This window comes from Lotus japonicus, chromosome 3 (genome assembly GCF_012489685.1).
Source record: "Lotus japonicus ecotype B-129 chromosome 3, LjGifu_v1.2".
Classification (NCBI taxonomy): domain Eukaryota; kingdom Viridiplantae; phylum Streptophyta; class Magnoliopsida; order Fabales; family Fabaceae; genus Lotus; species Lotus japonicus.
Window position 1 is genome coordinate 55,871,693 of NC_080043.1, and position 18,595 is coordinate 55,890,287.

Sequence of the window (18,595 nt, forward strand, 5' to 3'; positions counted from 1 at the left end):
CACGTCACTAACTTGTCCTGTGAGAGCGACACGTCATGCTAGAAGTTGTTCTTTTCTAATATATATTGATGCATCATCTTAAGTTCAAAACAGTTTCGTAATATATGTGCCAACAATATGTTTTTTCCTTTAGGCTATGTGACTATGTAATAACAAATCAATTTAATTATTAAAAGATAGATTTTCTTTATTCTGATACATGCTGAATTTTTTTTCCATTATAATAATTGATTTTTTTTTCTTGTTATTCATAGTTAAAATGTCCTAGCAAAGCTTGAATTTGTGGCTCTAGATATCACTGGAAAAAATTATCTGTCTTGAGTGTTAGATGCTGAGATGCACTTAGATGCAAATGATCTTGGAAATGCTATTAAAGAAGGAAATACTGCATCTAACCAAATCAAAGCCAAGGCTATGATCTTCCTCCGGCACCACCTTCATGAAGCTCTAAAGGTTGAATACCTCACAATAAAAGACCTACTTGTTCTCTGGAAAAATCTAAAAGAAAGGTTTGACCATCAAAAGACCGTAATTTTACCTAAAACTCGGTATGATTAGCTACATTTGCGCTTACAAGATTTTTGTAAGACCCAAGATTTTAGAATTAAATAAATAAATAATTTCCAACTCACGCATAGGATTATGTGTAAGCGTGAGAGGAACTTGACTCGTGTTTAATGGGTGGATTACTATTATGAAGAAGAAAGTTCAGGAAATGACTAAGAATAGTACTATAGTCGATACAATTTATAGCACAAGTAGTATTCGTTTATACCTAGGACGAGAGCGTCAGTAAACGACTAATTTCCACTTAAAGACACGGTGGAAACTAATTCCAAAAATCTTCAGAGAAATGTTAGAACTTCTCGTAATCCTTCCATGATAAGCGCTTCGATACGAAACCCTGGAATGTACGAACGTCCGATTCTAGTTCTCGGAGGTTTGCCGAAACTAAAACCCTGATAGCTCAAGAAACCTAGAATAAACGGTTGATGAAGACTTTTTCTATTCGGAGCTTCAAATGAAGATTCCACACGCATACACCCATTTCTTTCGATGTTTCCAATCTTTCTTCAGAAAGAAGTTTTCTCATCCAACATCAACTGCAAAAAGTAGTTTTTCGGGTAAAATAGATTTACACCGACTTTGGATCGTTTGCCTTAATTCCAAGAAACCTATTTTGAGTTCTGGAATTCTGTCGCCAGAACCTATCTTAGAATTCACAGAGGATGGCACAGGAGAAATCGGAATTGCGAAATTTTCATTTTTCCGCATTTTCCATTTTCTATAAATAGCTTGAAAAATGAAAGAAAAAAAAAACAAAAAAAAACCTCACCAACACACACACACAACCCGCGGCTTGGAGAGGAGAAGGAGGAGGAGAGCTTTTCGCCGATTCTTGTCTGATCATCGCACAGTTCATTGCTACGCGTAGGCCTCGAGGTACTGATGCTTTTCCTTACCTCTGATCGTAAATTATGTCGCTTTTCTCTATGTCTTTCTGTGCTCAAAGTTTTGAGCTTTTTGTAAAACTGTCCAAATAATTTGATTTCTCTGTCTAATCTTATTCCCTGCGTGCCCATGAGCATGTTTAGCGGATTACATTTCGCCGAATCTCGCCGAATTGCCGCCGAGTTTCAATTCTGCTTGAAATACCCATTTTTGGCTAAAGTTTCACCCTTTAGGCTTAAAACTCTCGACTGAGCTTAGCGTTAGTAGGATTAGTCGTTATAATCGTCGTTGGTATCGACCCCATCTAATTTGTTTTTCGAAATTCTGATTATGAGTTTCCGAGCTAAAAATATTGACCAAAATACCCCTGCGACAGTTTTCGACCCGATAATTTTTCTGAGAGTTTCCCTGGCCTAGATATCGCCTAAGAATACCTAGGAATTGATTTAGATCGAAGAAAGAGTTCGGAAACCCTATTTTTGAGAGTGGCCGAAACCTATTTGTTAGGGTACCGTGTCCAAAAATAATTTTTGGGTCTCTATGACCTGAGCCATTGCGTAGCTCTTTCAATTGTCGAAATTTTGGCGTTGGTTTCGTGTCATACCGAGTTCTGTAGCTCGAGTTATGCTCGTTTTAGCGAACGAAGTCTCTGTTGTCAATTCGTGCCTATATAGGAACTCCGAAACTTTAAAGCTTTCTTTATGATTTCGATTAGTATTATTAGATCGTGTTGCTCCTAGTGAGGCTTGTGTTGATGATTGTGTTTCTTTGTTCTAGGTTCACAACTTCCATGCACAACTTCTACTCACGAAGATAAGGGTAACTCAGTTTTAGAGTGTCCTTGAGTCTTGCATGTATTTATCGCACTTCCTGCGTTTGAGATGAAGATGTTTATATTGGTTGGCATTGGATTATGATTATTATGCTTGCAATGTTGTATGCTTGCTTATATTGACTGTTTTCTGAAGGCTTCGGCCGAGTAAACTTATTGAGACGTGTGTCTCCGTTTTCTGAGAGGCTTTGGTCGTTTACTGGTTTCTGTCATTGAACTGAGTTGGTATGCAATTGAATTGAGTTATGTTCGTTGATAATAAGAATAACATGTGGTTACTCCGAATAAATCATTGGTTTGGGCATTGTTGTTGATTGACTTGGCATATAGGGCTTGGTCTTGAAGTGGCAATGTGGTGGTGATTGTCCCACGTGATTGTCCCGTCTTTTAAGGCGTTATAAAGTGGCGGTGTGGTGGTGATTGTCCCACGTGATCGTCCCATCTTTCGAGATGTCCCAAAGTGGCAGTGTGGTGGTGATTGTCCCACGTGATTGTCCCGTCTTTTAAGGCGTTATAAAGTGGCGGTGTGGTGGTGATTGTCCCACGTGATCGTCCCATCTTTCAAGATGTCCTAAAGTGGCAGTGTGGTGGTGATTGTCCCACGTGATTGTCCCGTCCATAGTGGCGTTAAGTGGCGGTGTGGTGGTGGTTGTCCCACGTGATCGTCCCGTCTTGAGAGACGTTGCTGATCGATCCATTTTGGTAGCCGCATATAGTTGCATTATAGGGAACTAATGTAACGCCCCAATTTCTCAACTGATGAGTCACATTAGTAACCTAACAAAGTCTAAGGACTATTTCGTAATCCTAAGAAAACACGATAATTTTTTTCCTTTTCAAAACAACTAAACACAGTTTAATACTCCCTCCGGTCCTATTTATAAGCAACAAAAAAAAAATTCGCATAGTTTAAGAAATGTAGTTAAACTAGATAAAATGCATTAAATTTGTCTTAAATTAAAATGAACTTCCAAAATTACCCTTTGTTATTAATGTTGGAAAGTGGAAAAGAGAGAGAATAATTAATGAGACACATTTTACAAGTTAGAATTAATAAGGGCATCATTGGAAAAAATTAATTAATATAGCTCAAACTTTCATTTGGTTCTTATAAAAAGGACCAAGATTTTTCTTCTCTTTCATGCTTATAAATAGGACCGGAGGGAGTACATAACATAGTCTTAATTAAACAACCCGTTCCCGACATATAATAATAGTGTCTTACAATAGCATAAGCAAGTTTCCAAAATAAGTACGCACACTTAAACAGTGGCGAAAACAGGGTTTTAGTAACAGAGTTTTCAGGTAGCGAAGAAGACTCAAAGCATAAACTACTAAGAGGAAAATATATAGCTTCTTCCATCCTTGCTCCGTCAGTTACTATCCCTCCTCCATCTCAGCATGGCTAAGCATCGCCAGAAGGTTCTTCATCGCCTAATAGCGTTAAGCGCCCAAACAACAAATAGCAAATAGAAAGGGTTAACTCCATGCAATTACCATGTACAAAAGAGAAAATCATGCTATTCAATTCTAATTACTTAGCATGGTAAATAACTAGCAACATAACTCAACTCATATATAACTCAGATAATAATAATCTCAACAATGTAACATCAAATCAGATATCAATAAACCAATAACTGAAATCCAACAAACATAGGGTCAGGTGTTCGTTCCCTATAATGCAACTATATGCTGCTACCAAAATGGATTGATCAATAACGTCTCACAAGACGTGACGATCACGTGGGACAATCACCACCACACCGCCACTTAACGCCACTATGGACGGGACAATCACGTGGGACAATCACCACCACACCGCCACTTTATAACGCCTTAAAAGACGGGACAATCACGTGGGACAATCACCACCACATTGCCACTTCAAGTTCAAGCCTTAAATGTCGAGTTAGTCAACAACAATCCTGAACCTCAGTAATCACTCGAACAACAGTCTCAAATCCAACAATCAAATCAAGGTAACCACATGTTATTCATATTATCAACGAACATAACTCAATTCAATTGCATACCAACTCAGTTCAATGACAGAAACCAGTAAACGGCTAAAGCCTCCCAGAAAACGGAGACACACGTCTCAATAAGTTCACTCGGCCGAAGCCTCCAGAAAATATTTTCTCAGTTCAGCACAATAATCATAATCCAATGCCAATCAATATAAACATCTTCATCTCAAACGCAGGCAGTGCGATAAAAGCATGCAAGACTCAAAGACGCGCTAAAACCGAGTTACCCTTACCTTCGTAAGTAGAAGTTGGGCATGGAAGTTGTGAACCTAGAACAAGGAAACACAATCATCAACACAAGCCTCACTAGAACAACACGATCTAATAATACTAATCGAAATCGTAGAGAAAGCTTTTAAAGCTTCAGAGTTCCTATTTAAGCACAAATTGACAACGGAGACTTCGTTCGCTAAAACAAGCATAACTCGAGCTACAGAACTCGGAATGACACGAAACCGGAGCCAAAATTTCGACAACGGAAAGAGCTACGCTATAGCTCAGGTCATAGAGACCCAAAAATTATTTTTGGACACGGTACCCTAACAAATAGGTTTCGGCCACTATGGAAAATAGGGTTTTCAAACTTTTTCTTCGATCTAAATCAATTCCTAGGTATTCTTAGGCGATATCTAGGCCAGGGAAACTCACAGAAAAATTATCGGGTCGAAAACTGTCGCAGGGGTATTTTGGTCAATATTTTTAGCTCGGAAACTCAAAATCAGAATTTCGAAAAACAAATTAGATGGGGTCGACACCAACGACGATTATGACGACTAATCCTACTAACGCTAAGCTCAGTCGAGAGTTTTAAGCCCAAAGGACGGAACTTTAGCCAAAAATGGGTATTATGAGCAGAATTGAAGTTCGGCGGCATTTCGGCGAGATTCGGCGAAATGTAATCCGCTAAACATGCTCAGGGGCACGCAGGGAATAAGTTTAGACAAAGAAATCAAGTTATTTGGACAGTTTTACAAAAAGCTCAAAACTTTGAGCACAGAAAAACATAGAGAAAAGCGACAGAATTTACGATCAGAGGTAAGGAAAAGCACCAGTACCTCGAGGCCTACGCGTAGCAACGAACTGTGGGACGATCAGGCACGAATCGGCGAAAATGACTTCTCCTCCTCTCCTCCTCCTTGCTCGCGGGTTTGGGTGAAATGGGTGAAGGGTTTTTGAAAATTTTTCATTTTCTTGCTATTTATAGGTCTTGGAAAATGCGGAAAAATGAAAATTTCTCGATTCCGATTTTTCCTGCGCATTCCTCGGTGAATTCTAAGATAGGTTCTGGCGACAGAATTCCAGAACTCAAAACAGGTTTTTTGGAATTAAATCAAACGATCCAAAGTCGGTGTAAATCGATTTTACCCGAAAAACTACTTTTTGCAGTTGATGTCGGATGAGAAAACTTCGTTCTGATGAAAGATTTGAAACATCGAGAGAAATAGGTGTACGCGTGTGGAATCTTCATTTGAAGCTCCGAATAGAAAAAGTCTTCATCGTCGGTTGATTTTAGGTTTCTTGAACTATCAGTGATTTAGTTTCGGCAAACTTCCGAGTATTGGAATTTGACCTTCGTACATTCCAGGGTTTCGTATCGAAACGCTTGTTATGGAAAGGAATAAGAGAAATTCTTATATTCCTCTTGAAGATTTTTGGAATTTATTCCTATAGTGTTCCAAGGGTTAAATTAATCTTTTCCTAAGGTTTTTGACCTAGGCGTAAACGAATAATACTTGCGTCATCAGTTCCGTCAATTCGAATCTTGTCCTTAACCTTTTCGTGAAATATCTTCTCAATACATTTATTTCATTTAATAAACGTTTATCCAGTTTCCTTACTTCACGTTACATCGAAATTATTCGTGAATAAGAAATTTCACTAATTTATTCTAAGCTAAAAACTTGGGTCTCACAACTAACACCTGACCCTATGTTCTTGGATTTTAATTATTGGTTTATTGATATCCGATTTGATGTTACATTGTTGAGGTTATTATTATCTGAGTTAATCTATGTTAAGCTGTTGTTATATAAGTTGAGTTATGTTGCTAGTTTATCTACCATGCTAGATAATTAAATTTGAATAGCATGATTTTCTCTTTTATACATGGTAATTGCATGGAGTTAACCCTTTCTATTTGCTACTTGTTGTTTGGGCGCTTAACGCTATTAGGCGATGGAGAGCCTTCCGCTGAAGCTTAGCTGTTCGAGTTGGAGATCGTGACCGTGGGCGGTCGAGTAAAGGTGGATGAAGCAGTTGCTTCTCCCTTTTTGGAGGACTGTGTCTGAGTTTCTTTCTCCATCTGAAAACTCTGTTGTTTAAACCTTATCTTCGCCACTTGTCTAAGTGAGCGTACTTATTTTGAAAACTTGCTTATGATATTGTAAGACACTATTATTATATGTCGGGAACGGGTTGTTTAATTAAGACTATGTTATGTATTCAACTATGTTTAGTTGTTTGAAAAGAAAAAAAATATACCGTGTTTTCTTAGGATTACAAAATAGTCCTTAGATTTTGTTAGGTAACTAATGTGACTCCTCAGTTGAGAAACCGGGGTGTTACAATTTTAAATCTGTAAGTGAGTATAATTCTGCTCTGTTCAGAATTACTTCTCTATTAAAGCTATGTGGAGAAAATGTAAGCGATGCTGATATGTTAGAAAAAACATTCTCCACATTTCATGCATCAAATGTGGTCTTGCAGCAGCAATATCGAGAAAGAGGCTTCACAAAGTACTCTGAGTTAATCTCTTGCCTTCTCGTTGCTGAACAGAATAATGAGCTGCTCATGAAGAATCATGAATCTCGACCTACTGGCAGTGCTCCATTCCCTGAAGCGAATGTTGCAACTTATAATCATAATACTCGTGGTCGAGGTCGAGGTCGTGGTCGTGGCAATGGCCATAGACGTGACCATGGAAGAGTACCAATAAACAATTCTTCACACCAGAAGTGGAAGAATAATGGAGAAAATGAAAGGAACAAGGGTGGTCAAAATAATAGACACGTTGAAAGCTCATGTCTTCTTTGTGGTGGCAAAGGACATTGGATACGTACTTGTCGTACACCAAGGCATCTTGTCAATCTCTATTAAGAACACATTAGAAATAAAGGAAAAAAGATAGAGACAAATCTCCTTGAAGAAAATGAACATGATCTAACTCATCTAGATGTTGCTGATTTCTTTGATGATCCTAATGGAAGGATTGATCACTTGATTGGTGATGGAAATGTTTACAAATAAGTTTCTTATTTTTTTCTTTTTAGTTGTTTCCTAAGAACTTTATATTTAATGTTTTTCCTTTTTTGAATAATGTAGTCTTTTATTCAGACTTTCTTATTATTGGAATGTTTTTGTCATCTCAATTCTATTTTCTCATAAATTCTATCTTTCTTTTATCAAGAATGAACGCAATGAACAATGAAGATATTTGTCTCGCTGATTGTGCAACAACGCACACAATACTCAAGGATATGTCTTATTTCTCTTCTTTGATAATAGAAGAGGCAAATGTTCGTACTATAGCTGGTAGTACAAAGATAATTGAAGGCCAAGGAAGAGCCAAAATAATGTTGCCTAGAGGAACACAATTGAATATTGTGAATGCTTTATTTTCCTCTAAAGCTCATAGAAACTTATTAAGTTTCAAAGACATACGTGAAACCGGATACCACATTGAGACAATGAATGAAGAGAATGTGGAGTATCTTTGTATCACAAGAGTGATCTCAGGGAGAAAATGCATAGCTGAAAAATTACCTTCATTTTCTTCTGGTTTGTATTACACAAACATTTGTGTAATTGAGACAAATGCTATCGTAAACCAGAAGTTTACGGATTTTTCTATTTGGCATGACCGGTTAGGCCATCCCGGTTCAATTATGATGCGAAAAATAATTGAAAATTCATGTAGACATTCATTGAAGAGTCAAAAGATTCTTCAAACCAATAAATTCACATGTTCTGCTTGTTCCCAAGGGAAATTGATTATTCGACCATCACCAACAAAAGTTGGGGTGAATCACTTCTATTTTTGGAACGTATACAAGGCGATATTTGTGGGCCAATACACCCACCATGTGGACCATTTAGATATTTTATGATTTTAGTTGATGCATCAATAAGATGGTCACATGTATCTTTACTGTCTTCTCGCAACTTGGCATTTGCAAGATTGCTTGCTCAATTGATTAGATTGTGAGCACATTTTCCTGATTATCCAATCAAGAAAATACGCCTTGATAATGCTGGTGAATTCACTTCTCAAACTTTTAATGAGTATTGTATGTCGATTGGAATTGATGTTGAACATCCTGTAGCACATGTTCATACACAAAATGGACTTGCAGAATCATTTATTAAACGTTTACAGTTAATCGCAAGACCATTAATTATGAGGTCAAAACTTCCAACCTCTTCTTGGGGACATGCAATATTACATGCTGCAAAATTAATTCGCATCAGTCCAACGAGTTATCATCAATACTCCCCAATGCAAATGGTTCATGGTCAAGAACCTAATATTTTCCATCTAAGAACTTTTGGATGTGCGGTATATGTTCCTATTTCTCCACCACAACGCACAAAGATGGGCCCTCAAAGAAGATTAGGGATATATGTTGGATATGAATCTCCTTCAATTATAAAATATCTCGAACCATTAACGGGAGATCTATTTACTGCTCGATTTGCTGATTGTCATTTTGACGAATCAGAGTTCCCGATATTAGGGGGAGAGAATAAGCAGTTGGGAAATGAAATTAGTTGGAATGAATTATCATTATCTCATTTTGATCCTCGATCAAGACAATGTGAACTAGAAGTTCAAAAGATAATTCATTTGCAAAGATTAGCTAACCAATTGCCAGACGCATTCGCTGATCCAAAAAGAGTTACTAAGTCATATGTACCAGCTGCTAATGCTCCATTAAAGATTGATGTCCCTATTGGACAACCTAGTGCTGCAAATAAATCTATTACACGCCTGAAGCGTGGCAGACCTGCAGGTTCCAAAGATAAAAATCCTTGGAAAAGAAAAGGAGCTAAGAACCAAGATGGCACGAACGAGGATATGATAGCTCTAGAAGAGCAACAAGACATACTTAAAAATACAATTTCAGAAGAAACTCAGGTACCTGAAATTATTGAAAATGGTGAGATCTCAATTAATTATGTCTTGAATAAAGTCAAATGGGACCGAAGCAAAGTCAACGTTGACGACATTTTTGCACATAGCACAGCACTAGACGTGATAAACGATGATGAGGATCATGAACCAAAGTCTGTTAATGAATGCAAACAAAGAAATGATTGGCCAAAATGGAAAGACACAATCGAGGCTGAGTTAAAATCGCTTGAGAAGCGCAAAGTTTTTGGGCTTGTAGCCCGTACACCTGAGGGTGTAAACCCAGTTGGATATATATGGGTTTTTGTACGAAAAAGAAATGAAAATGGTGAGATTGTCCGATATAAGGCCAGACTTGTGGCCCAAGGTTTCTTACAAAGGCCTGGGATCGATTTTGAAGAAACATACTCACCAGTGATGGATGCAACTACTTTTCGATACTTAATTAGTCTGGCAGTACGTGAAAAGCTCGATTTGCGCCTAATGGATGTTGTTACAGCTTATTTGTATGGATCACTTGATACTGACATCTATATGAAACTCCCTGAAGGATTTAAGTTTCCTGAAGCACACATTTCTAACCCTCGGGGTGATTATTCGATTAAATTAAATAAATCAATCTATGGTCTAAAGCAATCTGGGCGTATGTGGTATAATCTCCTCAGTGAATATTTGGTGAAAGAGGGATATAAAAATGATCCAATTTGCCCTTGCATATTCATGAAAAGGTCTGGGCATGAGTTTGCCATAATAGTTGTTTATGTCGATGACTTGAACATTATTGGGACTCCAAATGAGCTTCCAAAAGCTGTAGATTGCCTAAAGAAAGAATTTGAGATGAAAGACTTGGGAAAAACAAAATTTTGTCTAGGCTTACAAATTGAGTATCTAAATGCTGGAGTCTTTATGTACCAAGAGACTTATGTTGCGAAAGTACTGAAAAGATTCTACATGGACAAATCACATCCGTTGTGTACTCCAATGGTTGTAAGGTCATTAGATGTAAATAAAGATCCTTTTAGACCTCGAGAAAAGGATGAAGAACTACTTGGTCCTGAAGTACCATATCTTAGTGCTATTGGAGCATTAATGTATCTTGCTAGCCATACTCGGTCTGATATATCATTTGCTGTTAACTTATTAGCAAGATATAGTTCTTCACCTACACGAAGACATTGGAATGGAATAAAACAAGTCTTTCGTTATCTTAAAGGCACAATGGATATGGGTTTATTTTTTCCCTATATGTCCAAGCTCGATCTAATTGGCTATGCTGATGCTGGATATTTGTCTGACCCACATAGTGAGAGATCTCAAACAGGTTATTTGTTTACATGTGGGGGAACAACCATTTCATGGAGATCTACGAAACAAACTATAACGGCCACCTCAGCTAACCATGCAGAAATACTAGCATTACATGAGGCAAGTCGAGAATGCGTTTGGTTGAGATCTGTGATTTAATGCATACTTGATACTTGTGGTATGTCCTCTGGAAAGATGCCGCCAACCACTATGTATGAAGATAATACTGCATGCATTGCTCAAACAAAGGAAGGATACATCAAGGGAGATAGGACAAAGCACATATCACCGAAGCTCTTCTTCACTCATGATCTACAAAAGAATGGTGACATAGACATCCAACAAATTCGTTCAAGTGATAATTTAGCAGACTTATTTACGAAGGCTCTTCCAACTACAACATTTGAAAAGCTTGTACAGAATATAGGAGTTCGTCGGCTCAAAGATCTCAATTGAAATGCATTGTACTCTTTTTTCCTTAACCATGTTTTTTTCCCATTTGGTTTTTCTTGGTAGGGTTTTTAATGTGGCAATGTATAAAGACGAATTATAGAATGATGTACTCTTTTTCCTTCACTAGGTTTTTATCCCACACTGGTTTTTTCCTAGTAAGGTTTTAATGAGGCACATTCTTAAGGGATGGTCATCCAAGGGGGAGTGTTATGAAATATATGGATGCCCATCAGAGTTAAGAGTACATGGGTCAGACCCACATGTATACTTGTTCAACACTCCAAACCTAATAATATAAATACAAGGGAGTCTGCACCTAGCAGAGCATCCCCATCAGACTATTTCTCTGTCTCTCATATCTCTCTTCTTCTTTCTCTCTTACTTGCTACACTTTATTCACAACAAAACTATTTTTGAACAATGTTTTTCAAAAGAAAAGAAGAAGAAAAATTGTTTCAATGAGATGTTTTCCAATATCAAAAACCTATAATTTGAAAACTAAAAATATAAAACATCTGAGCTATTTTTTTTTTACATCGGAAAGATAAATTACACCCACCAGAAATCGATCCCTAAACCTCCCCCTACCCAACTCATATGTCCTTAACTCCTACCACTTGAGCTGTCCTACGGGGACTGAGCTCTTTAAAAACAGGTTGTCACAAGTTTTTAATTTTTTTTCAGTAAAAAACAATTTTCAGAAATTGCAATCAAACTGACCCAAATATTTATTTTCATTTCATTAACTTAAATTTTCTATGTGTAAAATTTTACTTCATTAAATTCAAGTTCCAACTCCGTTACTCTTTGGGAGCCAAGTCCTATAGCGTAGGCCTTTCCTAGTTTCCTTCATACCGGAGAATTATTTTTAAAAAATATATTTAGCATGCAAATATCAATGTTTAAGTGCAAAAAAATATTCTCCGAATTGGAAAAATGGCTAATGTTTACTTCTCACTCTAATTCAAACTATACCAAGTGATAGATATGAAGATTAGAGAGAAAATGAAAGATATGATGTGTGATATGATAATAAATGTAGAGAGAGAGAGAGAGAGAGAGAGAGATGAAGAGAAAGTTGTGAAAATAAGATGAAAAAAAAAAAAGTGGAGTGTGATTGAATCAAAAGCTCAAAACTCTTGAAAAATATTCGGAACCCTATAATTGATAGCAAATCATCGCAAATACATCACCGTACAACTATCTTTAAAAAAATGAAAAAGGAAAATAAAACACTTCTCAATTGTTTAACAAAATCAATTTTTCCATGACTTCTGTAACTGGCATTTTGCTTCCACAAGAAACAACCAGTGCATACAGCATGAACCTGTGAATCAAGGTTCCATGCTATATGCCTGTTAAAACTTTCCACATTATGCTTATAGATATTACCATAAATAAATTGCCAATTATGGTATCAAGTTAAAGATGGAAATTTCCCTATCTTATAGCAAAAAAAAAGATGGAACCTATCAACCTACAGACCACCACAAACCTTCCATCTTTCCCTCCTACACAAATTTTTGGCTTCAGCAAATGCATTATACATATGTCAATCAATAAAAATCTTTTGGCTTTGGTTACTCTATGATTGATCTCCCCTACTGAAAAAATGTGGGGTTAACATCCTTTTAACTTCTCTATTGTTAGGATTGTGATGTAAAATCTGGGAATCTGGCTGCAGTTGGTGCTGTCTGGATTTATGTCAAGCCACCTATGTATAACAAAGTATCCATGAATCATGATCTTAAATATTGAATGTGAAACTCTGAAATTTAAAACAGAACCTAACACCACCACTTCAGACATTACCAGGTGTCGGGTCAGTGAGCTTTCCTCCATCGCAATCACGGGTTGTCCTTCAAATTATTTGAATCCCCACTTTGAACAAGTGGTATGGAGTCGGAGGAGGTTGTTTTTTGAGGTGCTTTCCTCGTGAAGCTTTTTGCATAAAGGGAACCAAAGACAATGACCTGATAATGAACTGATATTACAAGGCTTACGACAAAATTCAACTTGGATCACACATCTAATGTGAAGCTTTGATCTATCTATATGGTTCAATCAAAATAAGTACAGACAGAGATAAAGAGTATGATCTAAGAGTGCCAGTGGGAATGATTCATTCATTATAATGTTAAGAAAAAGGTAAGAGTGAGTCTTACGGCTCCAATCCACTGTTCCCAGCTAAGAGGATGAGAAAACCACACACATGACAGCATAATGCTCACCAACTGCAACAATTAGAATAAAAAATTACAGACTCTAAATAAATACATAATTGTAGAGAAAATTATAATTAGATTTCTCTATACAAGTTACCTGTCTTGTGGTCATTATGGTAGCGAATGTCAGAGCACCAAAAGTGCGAATTGTGTAGGAAATAAAAAACTGGCTAGCTGTTGCCACCTGTATAATCCAGTAATGTAATAAATTTCTTCAGTGAAATAGTAAAGGAAGGGGGTATTTATGTTTTTGCTTTTGAAGTCAAAGGGGGAAAAAGCAAGAGCATTATAGCATTAGGGATTGAATTGCTAAGGATAATGCACTGTAAAATTAAAACAGATGGAGGAAGTTTGCTTACAGTCGAAAGCAATGCTATGTCAAAGAAACAATCATGATGGCGATAAACAAACTCTATTGCTGGTATTAGATGTCCCTGTAAAATAAGACCTAAATAAAAATATAGATATCAAATGTCAAAAAATGGATTTCTAGCCATGAAGCAGGAAAAGAAACAAAGCTGAACCAAAAAGATTTGAAGAATGGCAAATTGAACAAGAACTCACATTTCAGACAAGGAAAAAACAGCATCTAAATAAATCTAGAGCGAAGTTAGGCCAAGTCAGAATATTGGCTGTCGAGATAGTTTACAGTCGTTTTGGAATCAGGCGTCTATGGTAAAACTGCTAGCACATAAAAAAAGAGAAAGCTAGGAAACAAAAGAAATGTCACTACAACTACTATGTTTATTGCTTAAGGGTCAAGCATTATTGTATCAAATTCATCTTGAAATCTTCAGGTGCATCATGCATGTCATATATTTTGCAAACACCATTCGAGACTTGTAGAAAAGTTTATCCAGAATAAATCTTTGTCCTCAACAACCCCAGCAAACAAATCATCATTACATTAACAGATAAGACATATATATAGCAAAGTATAATGCTCAACATAAAACTTCATTGCCAATGTCTGAAACCAACCTGTCAGGCTAAGAATACAAGAACATAATGTTGTATAAAATATCTGATTATGTATCTCCATGTCATAGCCTCTAAACAGCTTATCTTGAAATGTGCTTGTAAAGCCATCACACCTATTACAAAAGAAAAAATATCTGATTCATTGAGAGATTTGAATGTGTTGTGAAACACTTTGAAGATGCACTCAAGAGTCTAGAAGAAAGTACAAAACACAAAGTATTCCAAATTCAGGTTTTACTTTTATAAGGTGGCTTCGAATAACAAGTACAGATCAAACAAACTATTAGATATATTGTAAATAGGGTTATAACTGCAAATCGTGTATTTATGTCTCTTAGTATATATATTATCCTCAGCTGAGTAATTCAAACACACAAATTCATTCTCTATCTCTCATTTCTCTCACTCTCAACATGGTATCCAGAACCTCATGAGAGGAAATCATAGTTTGTGATTCCCAGTGGACCTACGACCCATTGGTGAAAACTTCTTTTTTTGAAACTATGTTCCATCTCCAATTTCCGTCAATACCCACTGTTGTGTTCTCTTTCCGGCAACTATTGACCACAATTTTCCGGCCACCATTGCCATGATTGTCAATTCCAGCCGGTGGCCTCACTGCCAGTTTCATCTCATCTGGATCTACTGCCACCATTTGACGTCATTCCGCGAGGCCTCATGCGCGTTTCTCCTCCAGAAGCATTTCCTGCACCGCCACTGCTATCCACCGCGCCTGAAGGTGTGTCACCGGTCTCCAGCCTTTCTACCCAACATCGGGAGAGAAGATACCATTGGTTTTTGGACTTTTTCCGCATATAATGCAGAAAATCACTCATTACAAGAAGAGTTATTAAGTTCTGAGACATACCCAAGATAGCCAGTCATAAGGAGAACGCCCCAAACTGTATTTTCCCTTCCTCTACTGTATGGACTTATGTCTTCTCCTGCCTACAATTAAAAAAAAAAAGCTTTAGCTTATAAAAGAATGTTGCCAGCTTGAGATTGTGTGATCAATGAAGAGCAAGAAACTTATATTTATGTTATGCTTGCTGAATGGAACATGAGCCGGAAAACATTTGTCAACAAAAGCAGATCATCTATTGGTTGCTATAAGCAAAAGATCTGCTCAGGATTGGAAGTCAAAAAACCAATATCAACTCGAAAGTTCATGATTCAATTGTTCAAAGGTCTGGATTCTAAGTTAACTGCCTCTCTCCCTCTAGGTCCTGGCCATCAAGATATCAAAGAACCATGTGGATATGTAATTTCCAAATGCGATATCATCAGACTTAACTACTATCGCATGTGACATTAATGAGGTGCAAGGAACAGTACGGCTGGCATAACTGAAAACCAGTTGGGGTAACTAACTCAATTAGTTAATAACTAATTCGAAGTTTGGATCCAAGGACGTGATTTCAGCTTATACTACTGTGCACCTAGCAGCTAATGCATATAGTGATTAGTGACTTGCATGTATTTGAGATTTCATTCAATCATATGAATTAAATTTTCCTACAGTTCCTCAGATTATCTCTCTGAGTAGTGTATTGTTCATGACAAGAATGCTAATATATGGGTACTCATTTCAGTTCTTAGATAGAGAATGATCACATGCAGATAGAATGATGATAAAGCAGTAGAAAATAACCAGCAACAAAGACTCAACAATTACCGGATATAGGATAAATACTGAGCAGCCAAGGGTAACCAAAAAAGCCAGCATATAGTCAGGTCCCTGATATCTCTTCTGCATGATAATGGTACCCCAGATCTGTATAACATACAAAAGAGGGAATAGAGATTCAAGGTGGACACAGAAGAGAGAGAGAGAGAGAGAGAGAGAGAACATGAAATGTTTTTTGTTCAGCAATTACCCTGCCATTCTTCATCAATGGACGTAGTAGTAAGAAGGTTAAAAATAAGTTACAAATCAATGATACAAGACAAATACCAGAGACAAGGTAATAGAATGAATATTGAAATCAGCCAGTCATCACCATAATTGAAATTTACATAATTGGGAAGGGTGTTAATGTTTGACCTACCATAACCGGTATCATTTTTGCGCACTTTGCAAGAGTCTGAACTGGAAAACTGACATATTTGAGGGCCTGGAGTAAGAATAAGGCCATTCCAATAAATATGGTTACTAACTTATAACCATTAATAATCGTAACTCTTATAAATTTACAGGCACACGGAAAGTATGACGCTTACCTCATACTGACAAGTTGTGGTTAGTATGTTTGATACAGACACAAGGCAATACTTATAAATGGGAGCTACTGGGTCCAGTGCTTTTTTACTTGCCTATCAGAAACATTGAAAATTATGAAGAAATGGAATTACAAGAAAGGTATAATGCAATTCAAACACCGCAAAATGTGCTACACCCACACATGACAGCATTTTTGCATATAATATATACTTGCCAGCAAAGAACCAGCAGAAACAGCAGATGTTGTGATACGGTTGCAGAAAACAAGAAAGAGTGAGTGCTTGAAATATTCCTTTTGAGCTCCATAAGGAACTCTCATGATCTTTTCCTGCAAGAAACAAATATCTATAAATCACTAGATTCAAAAATGTCTGATTAGAAAGGGCGGCTTTAATCCTATCCATTCAAACAGAGAGAACTTTAGTATAACTTGTAGGGACAAGTTCATACTACATAGTAAATTATATGGCCAAATAATCATCAAAACTAAAAAGTGAGAATAATTCAACCAAGACTATTACCAACCCGCCCATGCTCGTTACTTATCGTTAGGAGCCCAAGATTCAGAATTGAAAGAATCTATGGTTATTGAATGAAAAGAATAAGAAAGCAATCTCCTCCAAGGGTTTAAGTTTACCTTCTTTTACATCCCAACCCTTAAAACCGGATTGCCCATGAATGATATGGCATTTAAATTATACACCAGCTATGGCATTCTAAATTACCAAACCAAGAGTATTTATTACCAATCCACTAATGCATGCATATCCAAAATTAATAACAGGCAGTATCAAATTAATAAATTTTAAGGTCAGAAATTTCACAGTATTTTGAACTACACCCAATATCTACATTTCTATAATAATTAAAGTCAGAATCAGATTGAAGACAACAAAATATGGAGCATTATAATTAAGATATGCAATGGAAGCAAATGAATGAAATAAAAAATAAAAAATGGGTGAGGGAAACCTGCAAGACGCCATAGGTGACGAGGGTAACCATGATTCCGGAGACGGCGAATATGCCTTTCCACAACTTGTTGTCTCTGGAATCAGGTGGTGATGAAGAAGAAGAGGTGGATGGTGATTCCGCCATGGCCGAGAAGCATAGAATGGAGGGAAACGGCGTCGGATTTGAGTAGTCACCAACCTAATTAAGCTTGAGGATCGATAGATCAAACGAACAGGGAAAAATAGGGAATTGAGAGAGGAGAGTAACTGAGTCACAGAGTCGACTCAGCTGAGAGAGATGGACTGAGCCTCATGCGGATCGCTTTCTCCGGCGTCGTTTTCTGCGAGATTAACAAAAGGAACCAAGAGAGGAAGACAAAAAAAAATAAAAAAGAACATTGGAATGCCATGTCACCACCTCAATTTGGATTCTTGTTCTTTAGTCTGATTTATGAGATTAATTAATCACATTAGAAATGCTATTACACTTATTTTAACACTTATTTTTTAATAATATTATTTTAATTAGCTAAAATTAATGTAGGTTTCTCCTAATTATTAGTGGGTCTCATATAATTTAATTGATTTTATGTGAATTCCAACTGATAAATAAGAGAGTTAGGTGAAAACACAACTTCTCCTTCGTGAATATAGTCACTTAGGTCGAACCATGTTAAATCTCGTTATCTATATTGTTCATGGTCTCATAACGATCCTAACAACTTCTTCTGTCATTTCTATGGCGGTGACTATCTCTCAATTAGTTTAACTAAGGAGCTATGTGAGCTTTCTTTTTGGTATTAGATCTCTTTACCATTTTTTTTAATCAGTCTCTTAGTGAGATTTATGAGGACTGAGTCTTTTGTTCATGTTTAAATTAGTATTTGTTTGTGTTATTGGTGGGTGTCCTCATATTGTAACAATGTATGTGTCCCCAAGCCATGGGATGGGGTAAGTGGGTGTGATGTCATCTTAACTTATTAAAATTCAAATTCTAGTCCCTCAACTATATGAA

The 18,595-nt window shown here is 36.9% G+C and overlaps 2 protein-coding genes across 2 annotated transcripts; one reads left to right on the forward strand and one right to left on the reverse strand.

Moving 5' to 3' along the window:
• The first annotated feature begins 336 nt into the window (after positions 1-336).
• On the forward strand, positions 337-7,560 carry LOC130744345 (uncharacterized). The gene is made up of 3 exons (XM_057596536.1): positions 337-509; positions 6,921-7,369; positions 7,487-7,560. Exons 1-3 carry the CDS (start codon positions 337-339, stop codon positions 7,558-7,560), a joined length of 696 nt encoding a protein of 231 aa, XP_057452519.1.
• Positions 7,561-12,423: 4,863 nt separating this feature from the next.
• LOC130743350 (UDP-galactose/UDP-glucose transporter 5-like) lies at positions 12,424-17,967 on the reverse strand. The gene is made up of 12 exons (XM_057595568.1): positions 17,600-17,967; positions 16,842-16,955; positions 16,627-16,719; positions 16,455-16,520; positions 16,082-16,180; positions 15,275-15,354; positions 14,407-14,519; positions 13,785-13,873; positions 13,523-13,609; positions 13,366-13,434; positions 13,013-13,173; positions 12,424-12,914 (listed from the first exon to the last, which is right to left on the reverse strand). Exons 1-11 carry the CDS (start codon positions 17,723-17,725, stop codon positions 13,048-13,050), a joined length of 1,062 nt encoding a protein of 353 aa, XP_057451551.1. The 5' UTR covers positions 17,726-17,967; the 3' UTR covers positions 12,424-12,914; positions 13,013-13,047.
• Between the last annotated feature and the right edge of the window lie 628 nt (positions 17,968-18,595).